The following is a 24,501-nucleotide window of genomic DNA, read 5'->3' as shown; positions in this document are numbered from 1 at the left end:
GAACGCCAGCCAATGGTTGGGTTCCGCCGTTCGTTTGATGCGGACCTCTGGCGTAGGAAGGCAGCGTCATGGCGGGTGCGGGGATAAAGTTCGCGTATGAGGACGGTCCTGCGTAGGAAGCGTCCGTCCGTCCAACCTTCGCGAAAATTATAATAATCACTTTCAGATTCGTAATGGATTCATTTGCACATCCCTTTTCTTTCGGTCCGAAACCACTGTCTGGACCCAGCACACCCCGCGGCCACCCCGGATGGTCCATTACATATCTTACCGATTGAAGAGGGCTCCGGAACCGGACGCAAATCGCCGTAACCTTCGGTGGGCCTTCGTTGGCAGTTCTGGGGCTTGATTATGGATTCTGGTCACCAATTTCGGTGTCCCTGCCTACGAGTCACCTTTGGCCGGCACACGAAATAAAAGATTATCCCTGCACGACAGCATAAATACGTTATGAATATGGAAAACCACGAGACCAATTGTTCACCAGCACCGCCTCTTTCACCGAATGCAACACTAGCGCTGAACACAGCGCTTTTCAATGAGTGCTAGATCTTGGTGGAAGCGGAGTCCGACAAGTCCGACGCTAATGCAACGAGGCGCCGTGAGGTGATCTAAGCAACCATACAGTACAGTACATAGTAGTTGCAGCAATGGATTATTTATTAACTACGATTATTACTACCAAATTCCAGCTTCAGATACTTTCGTGGTAATAGACCGAAAGGCTCTCGAAGAGAATGTAAATTACTAGACTGGTCTGGAAAGGTAAGGCCTCTACCACTACATCTAGCAGGCTTCCAACAACATCACCCAACTGCCAACCGACCACAGAGTGCGGTGAAAAATCCTTACCCAATCCCAATGGCGCGCGCGCGCGGCCAATGTTCAGCCAATGTATCCGCCGGCCGGATGGGGACCGTGTAAATAAATGTACGTAGTGTGTGGGAAGTTCTTCAGTTCTTTATAATCTTTTAATAATGGCAATGCAGTAGTATTTTGCAGTTTGATGCGGGAGAATAAATTTTATTCCCAAACTTGTGCCGCCGTCGGCTGCTGCCGGAGAAAGTTGAAATCTATTTCAACCTGTTTGCTCTCTTCCCTCCACACACGGGGAGGACGGTGTGTGGTCTCGGTGGTCTCGAACCCGATTTCGGCCGGTGCAAAAGCGCAAATAAGCATTCGCCACCGGCGAGGACAACGAAATGCAGTGCCAACAACGGAACACCGGAACGCAGCAGTCGGGCAGGCAGGATTTCCATTCCTGTGTGTACTGGCTGGTGCACTTTCTATTCCAATTTCCGAACGACACACCGACCGGGCCAGATTTGTGTTGCTGGGTTGGTGGCGATGGTTTAGGAAGTCCCAAAAACCGAATCCCGGGCTGCACCGTGAATTCGAAAGGACGTGGCGTTTGGGGTGTTTGTTTACCTATTGCTTAGAAAGCAGTAGTCTGTAGACGGATTTTCACCCGCCCGTTGGAATCGTTGGAATTCCGGAGAGTGGAATAAGAATTCCAAATAGAAGAGGACGCGCATCAGGAGACGACGCCCGCCATTAACACGGGCAGTTCACGGACACGGATCGTGATATATTATTCACAATTCATGCATCGTCCCCCGCCGGGAAGGTTAATGCCGATGCCGAAGCTGGTGCGCGCAATTATTTACCATCGACCAAAGAACTCGCAACTCAAATAGACGTTTCGGCCCGTTTTTTTTTCGGCAACAATCAACTCATTCTGTGGCGCTTTTTTGGCCCGGCGAGCTCTTCTCGGGCGAGCCTTTCCCGTTAGAGCTAATCGTTGTTTGAGTCGATTTTGGAACACCTCGAGCGGTCGGGGAACACCCGCTCAACCGGAACCGGCGGATGGCTCCTCCTCGGAGTCCTGGAACTTAATTTTCACATATCGGATGTGCCTTTGTGATACAAGGGCGAGCGAGAGAGAGAGAGCTTCCAGGCTGCGCGCGCGCCCGTGTATGTGTGTGATTTTGCTAGTTAAACATAGAAATCTAATTAAAATTAAATCAAATGAAATTTAGATGAACATTTCACTGGAACCCGGCCACGGGGCGGGGGGAGGCCGCCCGTGAATTGACGTGAATGTGCCACGCCGCCGGAGGACGACGGTTTGACTTTCGTTGTTTTTCTTTTGTCGAAATGTGTTTTACTTCTGCCATACGACACGGCACGGCACACAGAGAGAGAGAGGCCAAAGGAGACGTAATTCAGTATCGGAACCGAGCCGGAGCCGAGCCGAGTGAGAGAGAGGAAGCATTTTCCGGGCTTCTGGCGGAAATCCTTTCGTTTCAAATTGTCTGGAACAAGATTTGCGCGCTAATCCTTGCGCTCGCTTGCGCCCGAGCGCTCTGTTCCGGCGGCACTCGAGCTCCGGCTCCGCTCCGGCTCGGTTCCGGCTGGCGGGCAATAAATAAAAATAAACAACTAGAAATTAAGTCCACTTGATTCTTATTAGGTATTAATTTTTGGCGGTTTCCGGCCACGGCCCGAAGCCGGAACAGCGTTAACTTTTCGCCCAACGAACAACTTCCCCCCACGGAAGGCGCGAAAGAGTTCGGAACTGTGTTCGCTGTGACCACTACCGACCGCCTAGTGGCCGGCGGCTGCAGGACCGCCACAACGCATCGGCGCCGCCGCCGTGCGAAGCGGGAATTAATGTTATGGGTTTTCTATGCTAATTCACAAAACTTATTCGAGCCCGCCATTTCGGGTCGAGTGTCACAAATGGACACAACATCGAGCCAACACACTTACCGACAGATGATGCACTCCTTGCCGTTCTGGTACTGACCGTTCGGACCCCAGCGGCGGGGCAATTCGATGATGGAGAACCCGTTCGGGCCGGCCAGCGCCAGGAAGGTGCCGTCGGTCGACGGGAGTATCTTTTCCACCGTGAAATTTTGCGGTGCCGAAGGAATCAGCGTCTACGGCGAGAAAGAGACACGAGGGGGAGATGAATAAATGTTAGTAAAATACAACAACCACCGGCCACCGGCCACCGCCGGATGAAGGTTTGGTAATTAAACAACGATTCACGAACGATTCTCTGCACACTCTCGGAACGCGGCGTGACGGAACTTTCTTTAGCCAGGGATTTTTCCCCCCTGGCGCAAACTTTCTCGGTCCGATCCCCGGTGTCACCGCCGCCGTCGCCGTGTCCTATGGGGGGCGCGCAAGAGGTGGCAATAAAAATTTTGAATTATAAAGGACCCGGAGGCCGATCCGAGCCCGATTCGAGCCCCAGCCAACCCCGGCTCGTAATTCATTAATGAAGATCCTTTTCCCCACCCGGGCCAGTCCACCCCCCGGGGGTGGTCCCGGGCCGCCATTCGGCGAGCGGCCACGGAGTTCGATAGGGCGATGTTTTTTAATGTTTGCCCATAAATATGAATAATAGATATAGACTGGCTAATAAACCGACGCCGACGCCGTTCGAAGCGGGAGAAATTATATCAATGCATAAACGACGCGGCGTAACGACCGCGCGCCCGACGCAGATCGAACTGGCCCGGGCCCGGGCCCTGGAAAGGAATAAAAATGTGAGCACATTGTTGAAAGAAAATGGCGTATAATTAAAGAAAACTCGAACGATTCAATTATGGAACGCGGCGGACCCAAGGACGCTCCTGTCCGGAGGGCAAACGAAGCGCAGCAAGATGGATGGACACGCGGCCGCCGTTCGGTTTTGCGTGCCATTAAAGCTTGAAATATTGAAGCAGATTTGTCCGGACCGGTGTGTGTCGGTGGCCCCATTTTTTCTCCGCAGTACCCGCAATCAGTCGGAATTGAAGGAACGCCGGATGGCGTGCAAACCAATATGCAGCCCGGGCGCAGGTTGCATGTTGCGACCGGCGGCTGGCTGGCTGAGCCGTTTCCATTATCTGATTATTTGTCTCGCCATGGTCCTCGGTGAAGTGCTTGCCTCGGACACTCGGGAAGGAATATTTTGATTGCCGATTCGTCGCACGATGGAAAGATGTCATCCGCGTGGTTCCATCCGTGGCTCCCTTAACGATCCATCCGTCTCCACTCTGTCCGTTCATTTGCATGATGATTTTTACGTTCCGTCTCACTACTGCTGCTCGTTGTTGGCGGATACACTCTTCCGATATATTAACATCTCCATTACCGTGTCGTTTGGTGGAAGAAAACATGCAAAACCCGAACACGAACCCGAGCGGGCCACGGAGGGCAGGTAATCTTCTCCGCGTTTGCTCCGCGTGCCCTCCCCGTCCGGCATCGATTTATCTTGCGCTGATCCCCCTGCGCCGCCACCGCTTTCAATTTGCCGGCCGCGCCCCGGGGGCGGTTGGAAGAAATTACATTACCGTCCGGGCCGGGCCAAGAACCGCGGGAGAAAAATCTCTCAAAGTAGGGCCTTCCGGCACTAGGCGCGCTTTTTTTTGCTTGCTTGCTTGCTTGGTGGCTGCTTTCTATTTCTTATCACCAAAACTCACCGCCCCTCCGGTGGACACCACCACCGATGCCCTCCCCGGTGGTGGAACAAAAAAAAATTGATTTTAAATCCTCAGCTCAGTTCCGTTTTCGGTCCTCTGGAGATGCCGCTGGAAACGGCATCGTCTTCGGCACGCGGAAGGAATGATAAAAAAAAGCGCACAGAAAGGCGATATAAATAATGTATATACATTAGTCAATCTATTTGTGCGGCCTTTTACGAGGCGCGGTGGTGCGCCGTCCGCGGGATGGATGTGCCACGATGTACCGGCGCGGGCGCGCGCGACCAAGCAATAAAAATTAAGCGACTATTTTTAATTTTCCATTCACATTAAGGAACTGAGGCGCAGCACCGAGAGGCTCGCTCCGTCATGAGGCTCATCCGGAACGGATCTCCGCCCTCGCTCGCGCCCCGGGGGAGAGATGTTTGACCGAAAAAATGACAAACTTTTATGCCAATAATTTATGCATGGAGGTCAAACCTGTCCGAGAGCGCGCGCGGTCTGGGCTCCCCCGAGTGTGGACGACGACACGGAAACAGATTTTCCGGTCCGGAGGCTTTTGCAGCCTCCTTGCGATTGCCGAACTTTCTTTCCATCCCAGTGCCGGTGGTTCTTGGAGTGATTTTACATTGTCGCTTTTCGTTGAAAACATGATTCATAACGAACACGCGTTTTAATTCTGCACTTCAGCAATTTTGACGCTTCTCGAATGGCCTTCTCCTCTCGGAGCCGTCCTAAATCCCCCAACGGGGAGCTTATTTCGATTTTTTTATTTACTAATCAAATGAATTACAAGCCTCGCCGTGGGCGCAATTGTCGATGGTTTTTGGGGGAACATCGAGATTTGCAAGAGTCAGTCATTTCTCAGAAGCGAAATCCCCCTGCGTTAGATTGGAGAAAGTGTTTTAAAAGGACATTTTTGTATCAGTCGTATAAAAATTAAACCTAAAAATAATATTAAAGTTCATTATCACTTAAATTTGACAGCACGTTGTCATTGCCAACTGTCATTCGTCTCCATTGACGACTAGATCGCTACTGATCCAGTGGTTGCTAGAGAGGTTGAGGTCGCATTGAAGTCTTCGGCATGACATCCGCATCAACCGTCGGAAACGATATTGCGTATGCGTACCAGCACGCGGGACACCAGCGATACGCCCCCCGAAAATCGGAATCCAATCGATAATTGATTTGTGCGTCAACTCGCTTGGGGCTTCGTTTGCTTTGGGGGGATGCCATGGTGTTTGCCCGTTCTCACACAGACCACAGATTGATCGGAAAATTCCGGACCAGCTGGCGGCCCGTTTTCGCTTCCGCTTCCGACTCTGCACCAATCAGAGCGATTGGTTCGGGAGACGTCGATTCTCTATGTCCTTTGGGGGGTTCGCGATTTTCGATCGATAATGGGAGACGGTTCTCGGCAACGGGAGCGACAGAGACGGAGCGCTGGTGGAGCAGAAAACGAACGGAGAAAGTATCCTCCGATCCGGTACTTGCGCCCTGTGGACCGTCGTTTCGAGAAAAAAAACAACATCATAAATTTTGGTATTGGCAGTATATGATTCCTTCGGGAGTTGGTTAGTAAGAAGGCACGAAGAAAACAATAGATCCTTTCATACTCAATACAGGCGAACAGAGTAGTGATCATTTTGTTGCAACAACACACTAATTGATATACCGAATGAATTGACAACCGCTGGATTAATGAGGGGTGTTAAATTTATTCACTCTCGAGTTAGCGACAAACTAAAAACCTTTTTTGTAGAACCTCTTTTATTACACCGTGATGTGATAGTAGAAGAAGGAGGAGCTCAAAAATTATAAGTCTTTCTTTCTCCACTGTCTGTCGCGAACTCGTTTCTCGCTTTTCCATCTTCTCTAAGGATACTAGATATGCGTGCGTCGTTCTAGCTATAGTTTCTAATAAGTCCGCCAGGTGCGCTGGTGCCGGCGGCTAGGACGTACCATGATATTCATTTTTACGCAACATAGGGTTTTCCGGAGCATAACACAGATAATTTTGTTTATTTATGCCTCCATTTTACGAAACGCTTCAAACGCGGTTTGGCATTAGTCGATTTGACAGCTACTGTCAAAGATATAGGGTTGCTTGATGATCCACCCTGTATGTTTTGCTAATTTCCCAATGAAACGATATAATAACGATTAGGCAACGTTATTCTTTTAATGAAGCCACCACATCGTCGGATGCTTGAAAAGCATAAGCATAAACGATAGAGACAATGCAATTATATGGCGCTGGCTTACGCCTTACGAATGCCGGCAGGGCAGGGCAAGAGCTCCCATTTTCAATCCCACAAACTTCTTAAGCAGTGAACGAAAAAGAAGGAAATCGCGCCAAAAAAAAAAAAAAACAAACACACAGCATATGGCGAAGCGGTGTGCGCTTATCTTCGTTTAACAATTTCTTCGGTCGCAGCTCGCGGCGAACATTGCACGGGAATTCATCTAACTAAACATCAGCTCCTATTAGCGGAGATACAAGTTCACCTATCAGATTTTTTGTCAGAAGCATAATGGAAACCACCACACCGTGGTCGCCCCGTGGCAGGAGCGCGAAACAGCGCGGCGCAAGCGGCCGACCTGAGCAGCTGAAGAGCTTATTGCTTCGTACCAGGGTATTTTCGCTTTTTTCCAAACTACGGCGAATGAAAATGCGAATATGTTTTCCCATTTTTTTTTTCAGTCGCCTCCTCTCTTTATCATTAACAACCTATCGTGCGCGGTGGTGGCGGCGTAGCCGGAGTGTGCCGGAGGAATCGGTCGTCACCGGGGTCGCCTTCTTAACCAGGGCGCCTTCGGCGTTGGTCTATAATTTGCCTGCATAAACATATACGATCCATTGTGCGCTCCGGTGTCCCACCCGCGAGGGCTCCGCTGATAGTGCGGTCGGTCGGTGCGGGAAAACGAATCGTGTTCGAACCGAGAACCGAAGTTCATTTTTATGCTTCACTGCCCCTGTGTGTGTGTGCGGGCGCGGGCGCCGTATTACCTGTATTAACCTGGAATTAAAAGTCTGCTTTCTTCGCCTCAAGGATAAGACATACCATTTTTATATCTCATCGGGATGGTCGGGTGGACTGTACAAAGTCACAAGCTGGTGGTGGCTGGATAGAGCACAGCATAACGGAACTCGAAGGAACTCGTTTTGATTTCTTCGCTTCGTTCAGGCCAACAACTTGGTTCGCTTATTATTACGGGAATTTTTCGAAAGATAAAGCTACGGGTCAGGATCCCGAGGGGAGGCTCGGGACTCAGGAACTGTGGAAATGAATGGCAAACGAACTCATCAGCACCGTGGCCTGGCCTGGCCGGAAGCGGGTGCACTCGCTAGAGTCCTAGTTAGCTCATCCAAAGGAAAGCGCCACCGGGCGCCTCCATCTGGCGGAATGACGGCGTTTGCGACAAAAAACGATTGTTGTTCCCGCAGGTGCAACCATTTTGTACCTCCTCTGTCTTCCTTCGTTCTGACCGGGTCCCGGGTACACGGGTTGCACCAGGAGATCTCGAAAATTATTTATAATAATATAAATATGCTCCTAATAGTAGGACCACCCCAACCCGCGATGGGCCGATGCATAGGCCAGGCGGTGATGAACTAGGTTGGGCACAGTGTGTGTGTGTGTGCATTTGGGTACGAAACAAAACCCTTATAAAATAGTGTGCCCAACGTAGACGAAGATACGGTGACGACGACGACGGATTTCAGTGCGGGTGAGGATGGCAAAAAGGATGCTGGCAGGCGCTGCAACAGGAAAGTAAGCGGAAAATTTGTTCACTTCATTTTCCTCCCCACACACACACACACACGACGGGGGACACACACTACTTACCGAGTGCTATGGCCCCCGTTGTTGCAGCAAACATAAAGCTACCAGCATCAACATAATCATCCGAAGCCGTGTGCGCATATCATCAGCGTCTTTTGCTCGCTGCAAAAAGGATGCGACGAAATTAACCTGCTCTACCGTGCAATATTCACTCTCTGCGTGTGTGTGTTTCCGTGCCGCGATGGTTCCCGCAGAATGTGCCGGAACTGCTGCCGCCGCTCTTCCTTCACCGCGCGCGCGCGCCATGTTGTGATTATCTTTGCCGGCGAACATTCCCAATTAAAAATTTGTTTTTCTTTGCCAAAACAGCGCGCACGGCGTGTACGCGGGGAGAGAGTGCTCTTTATTTCCGTTCGCCGGTGACGGAAGAAAATATTACCCAATCTGTTATATCGAAGCACACACAGCGCGAATGCACCGCCTGCTAAGCAGTCGGTGCTGTCAGTCAGTGCTCAGCTCCAAACAAACTCGTTTGATGCCAATCGAAAGAAAACAGAAATATAATTGCGTTCGCACGGTGACCTCGTTGAAGAAGGCTGTGGTTTTGCGGAATTCTTTTGCCAATCATAAGACGCCGCCATTTTTTTTTGAATGGAATTAATGGACCATTCTTTTGATGGGGTACACTTTAGAATGTTTGCTAGACTGCACAAATCAAAGGTTATTCTCTTTTACAGCGCGTCGCCAACTTGGTTGTCACTCGGTCGAAAACATAGTAAAATTTGATGCCCGGCAGTGTCGTCGGTAGCCAAACAAACAGAGTGACATAACAATCTTCTAAACGATCGCGCAACATGAAAGCGCAACGGTCGTTCGACGGTTCGGACAGGAGAAAACAACGCGCGCTCTCTCGTATGCCATAAAACTTTATGAATGCTCACCGAAAGCCAAGGGCGCGAAGAAATAATCATGGGACGCATATAAAGTCGACGGCAACCCCTTGACGGCGCAACTAGACAGTGTGTTTTTTTGCATACTTTTACTTTAGTAGCTCCCAAATTCCTAGCCACCGTCGTCCTCGAAGTAAGATGCGATTTGGTTTCAATTACAAAGTAAATAAATTGTTTCAATCACACGGAGTTGCTGCTGCTGCTGAAATTGGTGTGGGGCGCGGTGTTTGGTGAAACCGAATTCCCAAGAAAGTGAATCGTTTGGGTTGATGGCACACGGGCGCGAAAGGGAAGAGAACCAAAAAAACACCAGCATCACTTAACAGAATAATAAATAGTCTACAATTTCGTTTGAATGCCAATTTATGCACCCCTTTTTCCCTTCTTTCTCTTTCTGTTACGTGGAGACGCGGATCGAAGCGAATCCTTTCCGCGTCCTTCGCCGGTCCTCGTTCTCGTCGAGCAGAACTTGGCATATTTTCACGCAATCCAGCCGTTTTTGTTTTGCCAAGTTATTGCAGAAGTCAATAATCGTCCCAACTTCAGGCACAGGACCTCTCTCGCTCGCCCGCTCCGGTCTAAGACACTCTGTCCCCGGTGAACGTTCCAAATGACCAAATGGCATCCTTTCTTCGGCCTTATTGGCCCGTTCTCGGGCAGGTTCCTTCAAGTTCTTCCGAGCGTGACGGTGTTGATGAATCCTTTCTAATTTTGTTTGAATTTCACACCTCGTTATGAGCGGCCAGTTTTTTTGGTCGGTCGGTCGGTGCACCCCATCTTCAGGCCGGACGGACGTTCCGGTGGATTGAAGGCAGCGTAAAGTGATTTTTTTCGCCGTCGCTCCGAGGGCATGAGAAAATGCCGGCATATAAATAAGCAACGCGGCCTTAACGGTGGAGAGGATGGAACTTAATTAATTAGTGATACCCAAAGGCGCGCCGCACCAACGGGTGTCGATTAAAATGCTGCCTTGTTTTTTGCCTTTTTGCCGCTTTCAATTGACTTCCGGCATTGGCATTTTTAGTACATCCAACCTTTGAAATTGAACGCCGGCCACGTTTGCGCCGCCGCTAAACTTTTGGCACAAATAATGAACGAGCTCCGGAAGGCGAGCAAATCGAGCAGTAATTTTTCTCTCATCCGGGGCCCCCGGCAAGATTAATCGACAGGCAGCAATAATCAGACAGCGCGGCGACCCGACGACGGAACACGTGAGATGAAAAACATAATTATACCTGCGCTGGCTGCACTCTCAAGAGTTGCTCCTGCCGAACACCTCTACCGGCGTTTCTTAGGGGCGGTTTGGCTAGGCCACATCGCCACCTTTACGGAAAAAAATGGCCACACATCAAACAAAGTATGAGAAGAAGCAAAAAAAAAGTGGGACCGCGGAACCACGCCGGATCAGGGAAAGGTGACAGAAAACGCGCGCGCGCCCATCACGGTGGCAAGCGGAAACCCAGAACACATGAGAGACCGATTCGGTCCGATTCACGGCCCGGAACTCGGCGGCCTCGAGCCGCATTTGGTCCGACAATACTCTCGAGCCGCAGAAGCGGCGGAGACGTGGTTCGGCCTTGGGGTCACCAGCCGGATGTGTGTTGGTATAGATGAAATTGGTTTCCACCATTTGCTGCGCGGCGAAATGGCATTCCGTCGGAACTCGTCGAAAGTGGAGTACCAAACCCGGCGGCGGCGGCGGCGGCGACGGCCGGACGGGCAGCAGAAAGGGCGCGGAAGCAAAAATCCTAGACCACAAGAGTGTGCACTTGTGCATGCATGAATGCCTCCTTCTCGCTCCTTTAACTTCCGGCAGCGGAATTTTCTTTTCCTTTACAGCCGCGTCCGCGTTCTGTGGTGCTTTCCGGTCCGATCCGGAAACCGGCCGCCGCGAGAAGGAGAGATCTCGGTCGGCAATAATTATAATCACAAAATCGGTTAGAGATTTTTACCACCGCGGCACTCGAGGGCACACGAATCCTGCCTAACTGGTTACACTTCACGGGGCCAGGCCAGGCCAGGCCACCCGGGGGACTGGAATCTGGAATTTACAAACGATTTTTTTGTCGTTGGAAAAATACCCACACAAGTGCACATCACGCGAGACGCCGTCACCGTTTAGCGTCACCGCCGGCCGTGTGCATGAGACACGCGGGGAGGGAACAGAAAAAAAAATGGGATAAATAAAATTACAAAGCATCAAACACTGGCCCCGACCGGCAGCGACCAGACCCCGGCCCGGAAGTCGGAAAAACCCGCGCGCACACTTCAAGAAGAAGTTTCCGCCGGTTTCGCGGCTGAAATTATGTGCGCGGCCCGTGCGGATGAAAGGCGCCACAAACTTGAATTTTCCACTTCATCGAAGTTCATAGAACTGTGCCGCCGCAAGTGTTTGCGCCCCAAGTGCCCCGGTTGCGTCCGGGGCGGCGGCAATCTTTTGCGTGCGAGCTTTTTATCTTTTCTTGTCGAATGCTTGAGCCGCCGTTTCTCCGCCGCGCGAAGAAAGTCAACTGGGCGGATGTAATTATTTGCTAGAGCGCTCGGAGGAAAAAATTGGAATAAATCCACCGCGAAGACTTTGGCCACATCAAACCGACACTTTTCAACACGCCAAATGTCACCACAATCTGTGCGGATTTCTTTTTTCATCGCGGGACCTTTTTTCATCGATGCGGGGATATTTTTGCTTCGGTGTCAATCTGTCACTTGCGCTGTCGGGGACGTTGCTAAGCAACATCCAAGCAAGCCTCGCGAGACAAGATTAGACAAGATGGATTGAGGAGAGACAAGATTTTCACCTTTTTCTGCAAAACCTTTACCATTTTTACCTCTCAATGAATTGTGTATTCTTCTTTTGCGGTTTGATCGGAATCAAATTTGAAATTGATTCAATCCGAAGCAGGGCGGCGTTCAACGCTTCAACTACTCCATGTGGGCGATTGTGTGCGAAAGTGTGGCAGGATGAAGCACCTTTGGCAACCGATGCCACGGGGAGTACTTCAGATGCTTTAATACCCAATAATGCCACTTCCTTCCACAATGGCAATTCGAACACCGAATCGAACGTACGTAGCACCGCGGAGGAAGAATCAAATCAACACTCAGCGCGGCACGGGACGTGACCGACGTGGGACTGTAGGGACGCGTTGTTTCCCTGGAGATTTGGTGTAAAAAAACGGGCATTTTCGTTAGGGCCTCCCCCGCCCCAGGCCATTACGTCCGGAAGCGAGCGAAGCGGATGCTGGATGCTGCGTAACAGATGTTTGCCCATCAGCCTTGACAAATGGCCTGTGAATTAAATTGGTTAATAGATGATGGATACGTATCAGAAACATCACACCCGCCGCAGCGCGACCTGTTTCTGTTTGATGATCGAAGTGGACCGCGGACCAGCACACTCCGGGCTGATGGCTGATGGACTCCCCGACCATTCGACCATGGCCATTTATGCGACTCTCCTTCCTTCCAGAAGGTGCGCTTTAGGTGGTGTGTTGACCATAATCATAATAATAGATCATTATATCGTTAGGGACATCAGCCCAAAAAACTCGAAACGTCGGCTGGGACGACGATAAGGGAAGACACTCCTAGGTCCGTCCGGTCGTCCGGGCAAAGGCCAATGGGTTCGGGAGGGCGAAGGCCAGAAAGTAAATTGGATCAGCCCGGGTGATAGGGCCCCTTCTAAAGGTCGATGATGCATACATGATTGAGAAGGAGGCTGTGAGGCTAGGAGGCACACTATTAGCCGGTTAGTAGTAGGAACTTCGGCTGGACTTTCTTACGTTCCGGTCCGCCGTGTATCCCGGCCAGGCGCTGTGTCTGGCTTAGTTCTAGCACCTCGTTACGGAAAACAATGACCTTATTTACGTTTACGGTCTATTTTGCGAGCCATCCGGAAGCATCCGGTTTCTTGCGCCCAAGACGATGGCGATGATGGCCCAAAGTTTTCAATTTTCGTCCGTTGCACATTTGGCCTCACCCACCGGTGCACCATTTTGAGGGGGAGTGCAAGAATATTGCATTTAGAGGTGTGCGCAAAAGAAATGGAATGGCTTTTTATGTAAATTGGTTCCGGCGTTCTGTTGCCTGATACGGAGGAAATCGGGTGGGAAGCCTTTTCCTTCGTTCCTTCGTTCGGTGATGAAGCATAGGCCATAAGTTTTTAGTATCTTCCCCGGAAACTGTAAAGGAGGAGCAAATGGGTTTAATTTTTGCGAGAGAATGAAATTCCGAAAACGGTTAGACAGATTCCTTTTAGACAAACCCGGAAGCTTGCAAAGAAGTTTACAATCAACACATTTTTAAAATATATGATTTTTGAAAACAATATCGGTTGTAGTTAGTCGCCGATTGTTGTATTGCATTGTGAGTTATTGAAATTTGTATTCACACTGACAGTTCGACTGTCAAACCACTGCTGTCAGTTTGACACGGCTGTCATCGTTGAACGGCAACGGTTGCTATGACGAAATGCAGACCAATTTCATTAAAATCTCTTTGAAGGATATTTCATTTTGAGCAATTATCGGAAGACTTAGGACCAACCCGCTGGAGCAGCGGGATTCACGGAGTTCTCCATTCGTCGCCGTGTCACGTATCCCATTAACTCGTGTGCGCCATCACGATAGTGTCACATCCCACGGCCACCATCCGGCTTCGTTATGATTCGGTCCGTCGATTCATTTCGAGACAAAACTTCTTCATCAAACATGACCAATCCCGCGGCGGCGAGACTTTAACCCACCACAAAAATAGCTTGTCGTATTGCCATCTTTATCTGTATTTCGTTCGTCGCTCCCCGTATCGAGCAGCTAATAATCAAAACACACGCGGCCTCAAAATGTGCTCAACTTTTCACTCCCACCAACCGGTTCCGTTTTCTTATCTCCACACTCCGAGAGTGGAGTGTGGGCCGGAAAGGTTATGGCCACAAACTTGGACAAACCCCAGTGTGTGTGTGTGTGAAGATCCTTTTTAAAATTCGCCTCCGCCAAGCCAACATCATGGTTTCGGCACATCGTTTTGGGACACAACCAGAGACCACTGATTCCGGTGGCCGTGGAGGCGACGGCGACGGGATAAATGTGTGTCCTTCGTATGATGTATCTGCTAGATGTGAGGCCATCGTACCCCGGCCACCGGATCGGCACCGATTCCTGGTGACAAAAAGTGACGAAAATCACATGTATGCGACCGGAATCTTTTTCATCCCCGTTCGCTCGCTTCAGGGTTGTCCGCCCCGGGGGCCCTGTCGCCGGGTCTTTGTCGTCGATTCGTCGTCTGGCTCCTACGAGCCAGCAACAGGGAGCGGAGCTGCACATAAAGACGGGGACTCCTCAAGACAAACGACTTCTATCACTATTTTCTTATTCAACACTCGATGTCCCTTTTCGTCCGCCCCTCTCTCGCTCCGTGATTCCGATTGTGCCCGGTGTGTCCTTCGGTCGATTGTGGATTTTTGGCGAGTCTCGAAATAAAAATCGAGTGCTTTAGAAATCAAGTGACTCTGTGTGCCTGTGTCGTGAGGGACAGAGATTTGGAGATGGACGAGAGCGAACACAACATTGGAGGACGGAATTTTCTTATCCGGCGGAAGATATGGGCACTCGGTTCTATTGTTGAGAGCTCTCGTCGTGGAGGATGTGAACGGTCGGGCGTTGGATGGATGATGGGTTTGGCAATCGTAATAAATCCTCCCCGGGAACCTTCCGCCGAAGACGTTCGAGGGTTCGGACCACAACGAGACACGAGTTGAGATCCGCTCTTTAAGCAGCCGCCGACTGACGGGGAACTTAACGATCGGCTTCTTCCACGACACAGTTACAGGGATCGTTGGGATAAGAATTCTTGTGAAATAAAAACAAAACAACTTAATTAGTTTATTTTCCAAGTATGGGCACCTGGGCGTTGAGGAAACGGAACAGATTTTGGGCATTATAGATCACAGCGGCAGACGTGGTCGGCCGCCCGAGACTGCGCTGAAGAAGCTGAGCGCTTCCCGTACGGCGTAACGAAGAGCCAACCGGAAACAGTATGCTGGTGGCCGTGCGGCGGCGACGAATCACCGACGAGCACGGGTCTCGCTCTCAAGACGCAAAAGGAAGTCAAGACGATGACAGTGAATATATCAAAGATGTTGCCGAGCCCGAGACCGGGCCGTTTCGAGTGCGCCAATGCACCGCCATGGGCCACGGGGTAAGGAGAGAAAAGTGTGAGCATAAAACTAGAGTGATAATTTTTAAAATATTATAAAAAGAACAAACGGCAGCGGCAGGGCATTTTTGTCCGCTCCGTAACGAACGCCGCGCGCTCAAGACAAATCCTTGACCGAGCAACCGGTGCAGTTGCCTCCTTTCTTCCGCCCCACCCCACGGAGGGTGGCCATTCGGAGGGGTAAGAAATGGGAAAAGTTCCGTTTTCACCATTCCGACGACTCGGTGCAACGAGCGCCGTTCCGTTCTTGTGATCAAGAATTACGTGCGCAACTATCTTCCGGGAATCGGAAGTACCCCGGGGCCCACCCAGCCTCCCCCGGTGCACCCGCTGAGGGGGAAGGAATTATTTTATTATTACGATGAGTGTGGGTACAATTTATACTTTTGAGATACTATTATTAGTGCAGTTGCGAAATTTCTTAATACTTCCGTAATTAAGGCTTCCTCCTCCGGTGGCTGGTGCCATGTTTTTACTGCCTCCATGATTTTTACGGCCGCCCGCTTCGGTCGGCAACTATGCCCGGCTTGATGGGCCCGGCCCGGCTTTTAATACGCGCACTAAATCCGATGATCGACGTGACATAATCATTATCACATCCCGACACCATATTGATGGGCCAGGGCGCGCGCACGTCGCGAAACGTGTGTGTGTGTCGCGACTCAGGCTCACCCCCCCCGGCGCCAAAATGGTGATGACAGGCGGTAAAGTGAACCCACCGGCACCGGAGAGCGCGCTGCAGAAGAATCACCTCGGGGAGTTATAATTTTATAAATGGGTTGGGGATGGAAATTTATGAGCCGCTGCCGCTATTCGGCCGTCCGGGGCATAAATTTGTGAATGATAAACCCGGGGGCTTCTGTGCTACTGCGGGCGCGACTACGCGGCAGGATGCAGCTCGCGGCCCGACCCGGCCACTCACTAGCTGCGAGTGAGTATTGAGGTGACTCTGCCGCTGCCGCTCGGGCTGATGGAAAAGTTTTTTAAAATTTCATTTGGGATGAATTGGATTTTCCCTTATGTCGTGCCGCGGCCTTCGCCCGGAACGCCCGGGTGCCGGGTGCCGACGGTACCACAGTGTGAAAATTTGCATAGATCTCAGGCGGGATTACATCTTTTGATCGTGGCCTTTCTTCGACCGTTGGATTCGAAAAATCTACAATACACAAGAAAACGGTCCCGGGCCACCAAACCAGGACTAGTGTTGGAATTAAAAAAGAGGCGGAATTATAGTAGAATTGGCTAATCGAGTTTAACGAAGCATATTTTAGATTACCTTTACCGTGGGACACTCCAGTGCGCCCACTGCTTCGGGTGGCCACCAAATGGAAGGCTCTTGAGCGATAAGAATGAAACAAATCATCTTTAAACTAATTTATGGGCTTTTCAAGCACTTCCGAGCGGTTCCTATTAGGCGGTAGGTTAAAAAAGCATTTCATTATTTATCGCATCCCGTCCCCGGGGGAAAGCATTCGATAAAGTGATCCTTACGCGGCCACCACCACCATCATTAATGGTCGCCTGGCAAATGACACAATTTTTATGGATTGGCAGTGGGCTCAGAAATGACAAAAAAATGGTACTACCCAATGTGATCACCCTCGGGCCAGCCAGAATGTTAATCATTACCGCTCGGTAATTTGCCCGCCCAGAGATGGATGGAAGACGGCCGCGAATCGACCCACAAACGGACAAACCTGGGCCCAGGGGGAGGGGCTGCCAGTGGACGAGAAAATCCATTATTTTCAAACTTTCCTTCCCCTGAGCCCTTGCCCGCCGTCGCGGAGGACCCGGTGCGGAAAGTGTAATAAAATTTCCTTCCTATAATTTAAATCGTTCTCTCGGCGCCCGGATCCTTGACCCACCGGAAGCGCGCAAACTACGAACGACGGCCCTTGCGACGGTTGCAAATGGAAATTCGTTTTCGGTTCTCCTTCCGCGGCCCGCGGAAGATAACGCGGCGCACACGTGAGCGCGGATCAGTGGCCAGAAAAAACGCGCTACGAAAGAAATAAACCCAAAAACAGCCGTTAAAGCGAGCGAACCAAACGCAGTTCTCGGCAAGCGATAGGCAAAGTGGACGAATAATGAAATGAATCACAGATATTCGTGTGTCCCGTGCGGCTGTGCGATTGCATATAATTTAAGATTATGGCCATAAAAGCTAATTAGACCGATAAATAATCCATTATTAGTTGATATATGGCCGCAGCAGGTTCGAAAGGCGCTTTTGCGCCCGATCAGCGAAAAAAGTGCGTCCGCCGTCCGCCTGTCAGATGGTGCGTCGTGCGTTGCACCGGCGCCGGAACACCTTCCAGCCGGATGAGAGGTTATGTTACATTGCGGCGGTTCGTACCTGATGCTTCAGCGGTTCCTGTTTCTTCGAGGCCGCCGCACGCCAGTTCAACGTCATGACGCAACAATTCTTGGCGTTCCACACGAACAGCATATCGTCTTTCGATTCCACCAGATTCTGCGTATGCTTGTGGTCGTCGGGCGAACAGTCGCGGGCCACTTGAAACATTGTCATTGCATTGAACCCATAGCTATCCGTCTTCGTAGCCATGCTGGTAACGATTCAGTGCACTGTTTACCACTCGAAACAATAGCGCGATAGTGTCGATATTGCTTTCCACGTACAAAAACACCCGAAAATGCACAGAACGGATTGCCGGCACTCGTAAATGCGCACCAAAATACAAACAAACTGGCGGTCGCTTCGTTTGACAGCCGACGTCAAAGGTGTGGCCACTGCGCACGATCCCTTCGCACCGCGCTGTTGTAGGGTTCTGTGACGTCCGCCGACGGCCCGTTGTTCCATATGTTTTTAAATTGATTTTCTACACGTAACGAATTCAAAAAGGTTCGATTTGGCTGTAATCTGTGTGTTTAATCGGTGTTTCGCAGATTCGTTGGTGAAGAAAACACACAAAACGTACTTTTATTCTGTTTCTTTTCGGGCATTTCGGCGCTCGTCGTATGCAAAGAATTGACAGCAATACAGTTTGAGCGAGTGGCCTACTGTGTGCCTAATGGAAAGATCGTCAGCACGTGAAATGGATTATTAAAGCTAGATTAGCGTGCGAGCAACGGCGCAATTCAAAAACAGGTTCTTGGCCACGCCTGGAGGAATGAGCGATTAAGTAGCATCAATCGTCAACGGCGCACGTCTTCCCGTTTCATTATACAACGCCGCATCAATGTAAGGTTAAAGCTTATTACAGTGGATATCATTACTTTGATAAATTGATTGTTGATCCGAGTCCCCGAACGGAGCGTTTCTTTACCATTCGAGCTACACTGACCAGACAATAATTACTGCCGAGAAATGTCAATGTTTGGCATAATATTCACATTTAACCTATCATTTGTCACGGCCACCCTCCGTCGATGCTGCTTCGCGAATCCGCGAGGGTCTCCATATGTGCGGGATACTTTTTGATTGAATTTCGGTCAAATCGTTCGCCCGTGTGCGACAGGAATTCAACTATACGAGTGCGTGCGGTGGCGTCATAAATGGATGGCGGCTCCCCGGCTTTGGCTAAATTTATTCCTCACGCATCGTGTATCAATTTTTCTTCCCGCAGGAAGCACATTTATCAGTCTCAGAGAGATGCAAGGACTGGGGCCGTAGGATGTCACTTTGCTGTTGGCATTCATAAAACATATCTATTTCGTCGACCTGATGTCATTTTTTTGGGTTCGGCATGCCACGTATCTCCGCCGTCAGTCAGATTCGCATTCGCAGACTGAGTGGCTGAAATTGAACATTTCTTTCTCTCTCAATCATCAATCCATCCCCTAAAAGGACACCCTCCCCCGGAAAAGCGGGATAATAAAAAAAACCCGGAACCGGATCGAGTGGCACCAGATATAGCTGTCGCGTCTTCGATGCCGTCGCTCTCTCCGATTCGTCAAAGTAACGACAGTTATGACTTAGTAATGGGGACCAAATTTCGGCCTGATTGGCCACACGACTAGTGAGGATGCTAGCGGATGGGAGCAAACCCACCGAAGGGGAGCCAAATAAAACATTCTTCTTGAATTTCCAGTAGTGCAACTCCATGTTTCGGAGCTTACCGTTGACAGGTCGTAAATCTTTTGGTGCGGGACAGTTTTTGAATTCTTATGCCGCCCAGGCATCGGGGAGCGATTTCAATAGGTTATCAGCGAAATGTTCATTCAAAAATATATAACGTTGTAATATCAATGTCCTTGGTGTGCACGGCTAGCTACTAAAAACCCCGACCACGGGCAGCCAAGAAGTAGTCATTGTGGTTCATCTTTTTGTGCCAGTTGTCACACCTGGGCCAGCCTTTCCGTTCCGCAAGTAGTAAAAAGACAGTTTGCATAATAATGCCTGCCGCGCGCCGATCGCGCACAAACCCCCCACGGTCGGTCGATGCAATTTATTGCCTTTTTTTCTTCTGCTGCGCCACAAAATGCAGCACACCAACACACCGGCAACAACGATGCATTTGCGTGATGACTTTAGCTTGCAGCGCAGCCAAAGCTCCGGTGCTGGCGTCAGTTAACAATCGACACCGGTCGGCAACAGAAGGTTGAAGGCTTTGGTGCCAGTTTTGAGTCTTGAGACCGCTGTCTTGTGGTGATCGTATTTATAGATTGGTTTCGATTGTTTTACTACTCTGTCCATTCCCCAACAACGCGCGATGCATTCCGTTGCGCTGGTCAGTGCCGTGGTGTGGCTTTCCCTGGTGCAAACAGGTTAGTGTTAGCGTCCATTTACGGTTTAGCGGAAGCACGTTGCTCAAGGGCGTCCGCGTGGTTTTGTCTTCTTGAAGGATTTGCTCTTCGCTGTGACTTTTGCTACGATGTCGATGACTGTTCGCTCGGCGAGGACGTCCCGGCGGTGACCTGCGATGAGGAAACGGTGCAGATGACGAACAGCAGTCTGGCAAGTTTCATACGGCCCCTCCGTAGCTCCCTGCCGACGCTACGTAACCAGTACGAGTGTGTCCACGTGCGGGCCACCTCAGTGAGTGGCCACGTGTTTCTGTTTGTCCGCGGCTGTGTCCATCGTCTGGACGGACCGGCGTCCCATTTCTGCTCCCTGCCACACGCCGCGTTCCAAGGTTCGCTCGAATGTGCGGCCTGTTACGACGAGGACCGCTGCAACAACCTGCCCATCGCCGAAGGAAGCCTATCCGGTGCCGAGCCCGGGGCCCAAAGGTCGCTAATGTCGTTAATGAGTTTCTCGCTGCTCGCACCGTTCGCGGTGCGGCTGTGCAGCTGATGGATGAAAATAAAAAAGGCAAATCATAATCCACTCCACCCAATTACACTAAACAGTCCGCGCAATACTCTTCGTGCAGGTGATTGATTGGCCCACTGTCACTCGCTGGCCCACTCGCAAGGGCTCCGGCAATCTGCAGACAGCAAGGGTCAATCCGTCCGCATGACGCAATCCGTGTAGCTTTCCAGCCGAAGTCGCCGATCCGAATTGCGGCGTTATGTAGTGTGACAGCGCCCCCGGCGAGGGCGCCACAGTCTTATGGGCTGCGTACACTTGAACTTTGCCAATTAACTGACGCCCTTTCGTAAGCGAGACCCGGTCCTGGGCGATTTATCTGCGCGAACCAGTTCGCCTGCCGGCCGACGGTGGCCCTCGAAGAACGCAAAGTTCTGACAGGCAGCCCGGTTCCGATGACGCACGTACGCTCGCAGATAGGCCGCGGCCCAGGCCTAGGCTCGCTCAATCAATAAACATATAATTAAATTCAATCAAAACAATGCGGCTCATAATACAGCGCTCCGGCGCGCCAAGGGTTAAGGCTCAGATCAACGTCAGCGATTGAACCGGTTCTGTGCGAACATAGTTGGGGCGCTGCGATGCCAACCGGCGAGAGGACTTCCCGCGCCCGCCTGTGTGTGTGTCTGTGTCTCCTCAAGAAGACCACTTTTGGGGCGTTGCGGCCACGATGTCGTGAACTCGGCGCGTAGTGTCTGTGGGCGTCTCGGTAACAGCCGCCCACTTCCGGGGACGCTGAAGTAGTTTGGCACCTGCGAGACCCGCTTGACGTTCGAGTTTGCGTTCGGTTTTTGGGGAAGTTTGTTTGTATTTATTAAACAAATATCGCATTCATAAATCAAATCTCACCACATCCAGGCGCCAGCAAGCCGTCCGCCTTTTTCCCGAATCGCACGGCAACGGGGGAGGGTGGAAAGGATCTACGAACTACCGCCAACTGTTTACCGTGCGGACACTTCCTCTCATTGGCAGCTTCGGCGGCGACGGCGACGGTGGCAGGCGGTGTGGAATCTATTTAGCGACGCCGTCGACGTCTTTCAGTCGACTGTAGATGTCTCTCACGCTCCGTCGCAGCTCCCATCCTGGCGCCCTGGCCAAACATACGCCTCTCCGGGAACTCCGGGAAAGTTCATCAGCAGTCGGTGGCGGGTTCCGCGTTTGATAAAGAACCAATTTAAATATTCTATAAATTCTCCGGCCCACCCAACCCCAACGTGTGGCCACGTGTGTGTGTGTGTGGTGCGATGATGCGTCCAAGAACATGGGCACGTCATCGTCAGCAGCCATCGCCGAGGACCTTTCCGATTTCGCGCACCGGGTTGGAGGATATTAAAATTTATAAAGGACGCCGCGATGTCTTGCGATGGCATATTTTGGTTCATTATCGTTACGACGACGACGACTACTGGTTGGCGAAGAATAATTCCCCATTAAACGTGGCCGGTGGTGCAAACGGGGATATCGGCTCGTAATCGACGGGGAATTTGAGGAATCCAAAGCTTCCGTATTGAATGTTCAATCGAGCCGGGGAAGTAATGTAATAATCAAGTTACAAAACCCGGAAATTATAGCCAAATTAATTTTATGTTTTAAACATTTCAGTAAAGTTCGAGTGCACGCAGTGACTCATTAGGCGTCGGCTTTATGGCTTCCTCAAGGGCAGGTTGTCGTTGACGGTACTTGAGCGAAATTTATTAACACTCCTCGGTGGCATCATCAGAGGGCTGATCCTTGTGCTTGCTACACGACATACGCACCTTGCATCGATAAATATCCTCTTGTCAATAGACCGTTCCGAACCAGGCATCCTCGCTTGCCGTCCTGGGGTTGTCGTGTCGGTGGCCGTGTCATGTGAGGCCCTTGAATTATAAGCGCCGCCTTGTGGGGGCCGCAATTTCGGCAGCTCGGCGAGACCTAATCGGATGATGGCACTTGCGAATCCGATCAAACGCCACGCCTGGCAAGCCACCAGACCCGAGGACCCAGGACGAGGCGCTGGGTGGCTCCCGGTGGCCGGAAAGAAAGAATCATCGCCCACTCATCACCCGGCTTGCTCCGGAGCACGGTGTCGACCGTCGTTGGTCCCACCGTGAAGATCGTTCGCCCATTCCGGACATCCTGAATTCATCCTTCGCAATTTTCAGGGACATTCATCTTCCCGAAACACAGCATACAACCTGTCCATAGCGCGATGGGTGCGCCTCTTCGCCCGTGTGCGCCGCTTCTGATTTATGACTTTGGGCCGCTTCCCAAGAATAACTTCATCAGCCGTGCCGTCATCCTTGTATCCCGTGAACCGGGACATCTTCGGGACCGGAGTTGGAGGTGGAGCAAAACGAAAACTATTGAGGGCGCACATGAAGATGGTCTGTCGTCCCCGCTCGGTCTGTGTGTGTGTGTTTGGGAGGGCCCGGTTTGAAGGATCTCCAGACTCCGGACCGCCGTTGTGTTGATTCGTAATAATAATAAGTAATTATTTATGCCTCAATAGAAAATCACGAATCACACGAAGCCGCGCGTCCTCCGGAAAGGACGATGAAGCGTCTGTGAGATCGTCAGAAGGAGTCAGCTCGGGCGCCGGAGAGGTCCTTCCGGGAGTGAATGCCATTGGGAAATTGGCAAAACAAAGGCAACCTCACTTCAGCCGCCTCGCCTCACGCTACGTGCGCTGCGTGTGTATGTCAAAAATGTTTTCGAATGTTGATGATAATTAATTCCGACGCTATTTGTACAGAATCGGGCGCGTTTAATTTCGACAACCACCGCGCGTTAGTTTTGTCAGTCCCCGGTGCCGAGACCCCGCTCCCGGTTGCCGGTGGATAAACAAATGAATACTAAACAGGGGGGGCCGGGTACCCTTGGATCGATTTGGACCGGCAAACGTGGACGTGAGCACGGGGCTGGAAATCATATTTAAATGATTGATGAAAGTGCGCGCCACCAAAATGATGTCGCTGTACCCGTTTAGAGTCCCTAGTTCACGAGCAGAAATCGCGACGAACTGCTTGGAATATTTTTATAGCGAAGGTAGGTGGGAATTTATGGCGGCCACATCTAAGCGGCCACAGCGGCTCCCGGCGGCCGTGAAGTGGAAGTATTAATCACATCAATTGTTTGCACTGGCCCGGGGGTCCGCTACCGACCACGATTGCTTGGAAATTACTTCGCCCAGCCACACACCTTCGTGCGCCACTGTTTGCACATCTTTGGCGAAGATTTTAAAGGCACGTCCAGGAAACGTCCTCCCACTCTGCGTCCTCGGTTGGCTGAGTGCCGGAAACGATTTATATCTTATAAGCGGGCCCCGGGCCAAACTCCCTCGCAGTTGTTTGTGGCCGGAACTAGCCACACACAACGAGCGGAGCGGAGTGGAGGCCGCAAACTGTTTCGTCTGGCGGGCACATTGGAGTCGATGTGATTTGTACCGTGGCACTTGCCACTTGGCACCGGTCGCCGAAGATGCTGCCCTTCCCTGCCGCTGCCGCTGCCGCTGCCGGGCCAATGCCAAGACGGATTGGTGTAAAATCTTGAATGTATGTCTTGTGCGAAGAATAAACAACCTGGCAGTGGCAGCAACCGAGGCCGAAGGTGGTTAGGCCGATATGTGAAAAGTTGGAAGGAAGCGTATAAATTTCCCCCTCCCGAGCCCGGGGGGCGGGTGTTGCACCGGGCCCTGGCTGGCGGCATCGACATTCCCGGTTGGCGTTCCACCGTCGGTGCGGCGGACGGTGCCTTTCTATATCGTCATTATGCATCGGCCACGGTCGCCACGTGACTTGCCGTGCCGTGAGCCTGTCGCA

At 51.2% G+C, this 24,501-nt stretch overlaps 2 protein-coding genes across 2 annotated transcripts in view; one reads left to right on the top strand and one right to left on the bottom strand.

Annotated features, from left to right (window-relative positions):
• Positions 1–17,995, bottom strand: part of LOC128274692 (nuclear pore complex protein Nup88) — a 46,842-nt gene extending 28,847 nt beyond the window's left edge. Inside the window, exons 1-2 of the mRNA XM_053012966.1 lie at positions 17,786–17,995; positions 2,773–2,942 (exon numbers count right to left, since the gene is read on the bottom strand). Of these exons, the coding sequence (XP_052868926.1) occupies positions 2,773–2,942; positions 17,786–17,995 (380 nt within the window). The remainder of the gene's footprint in view (positions 1–2,772; positions 2,943–17,785) is intronic.
• Positions 17,996–20,017: 2,022 nt separating this feature from the next.
• On the top strand, positions 20,018–20,721 carry LOC128273614 (uncharacterized). Its single transcript, XM_053011620.1, has 2 exons — positions 20,018–20,157; positions 20,235–20,721. The coding sequence occupies exons 1-2, from the start codon at positions 20,103–20,105 to the stop codon at positions 20,684–20,686; spliced, it is 507 nt and encodes a 168-aa protein (XP_052867580.1). The 5' UTR covers positions 20,018–20,102; the 3' UTR covers positions 20,687–20,721.
• Positions 20,722–24,501: the final 3,780 nt, after the last annotated feature.

The sequence above is a fragment of the Anopheles cruzii genome, chromosome 3 (genome assembly GCF_943734635.1).
Source record: "Anopheles cruzii chromosome 3, idAnoCruzAS_RS32_06, whole genome shotgun sequence".
Classification (NCBI taxonomy): domain Eukaryota; kingdom Metazoa; phylum Arthropoda; class Insecta; order Diptera; family Culicidae; genus Anopheles; species Anopheles cruzii.
This window is presented reverse-complemented; position numbering and strand designations above follow the sequence as displayed.

Bases quoted from the DNA above. Each gene is read 5' to 3' on its own strand.
- LOC128273614 (XM_053011620.1), top strand. From the start codon at position 20,103: ATGCATTCCGTTGCGCTGGTCAGTGCCGTGGTGTGGCTTTCCCTGGTG. The intron at 20,158-20,234 runs GTTAGTGTTAGC...GTCTTCTTGAAG, and splicing joins GCTTTCCCTGGTGCAAACAG to GATTTGCTCTTCGCTGTGAC.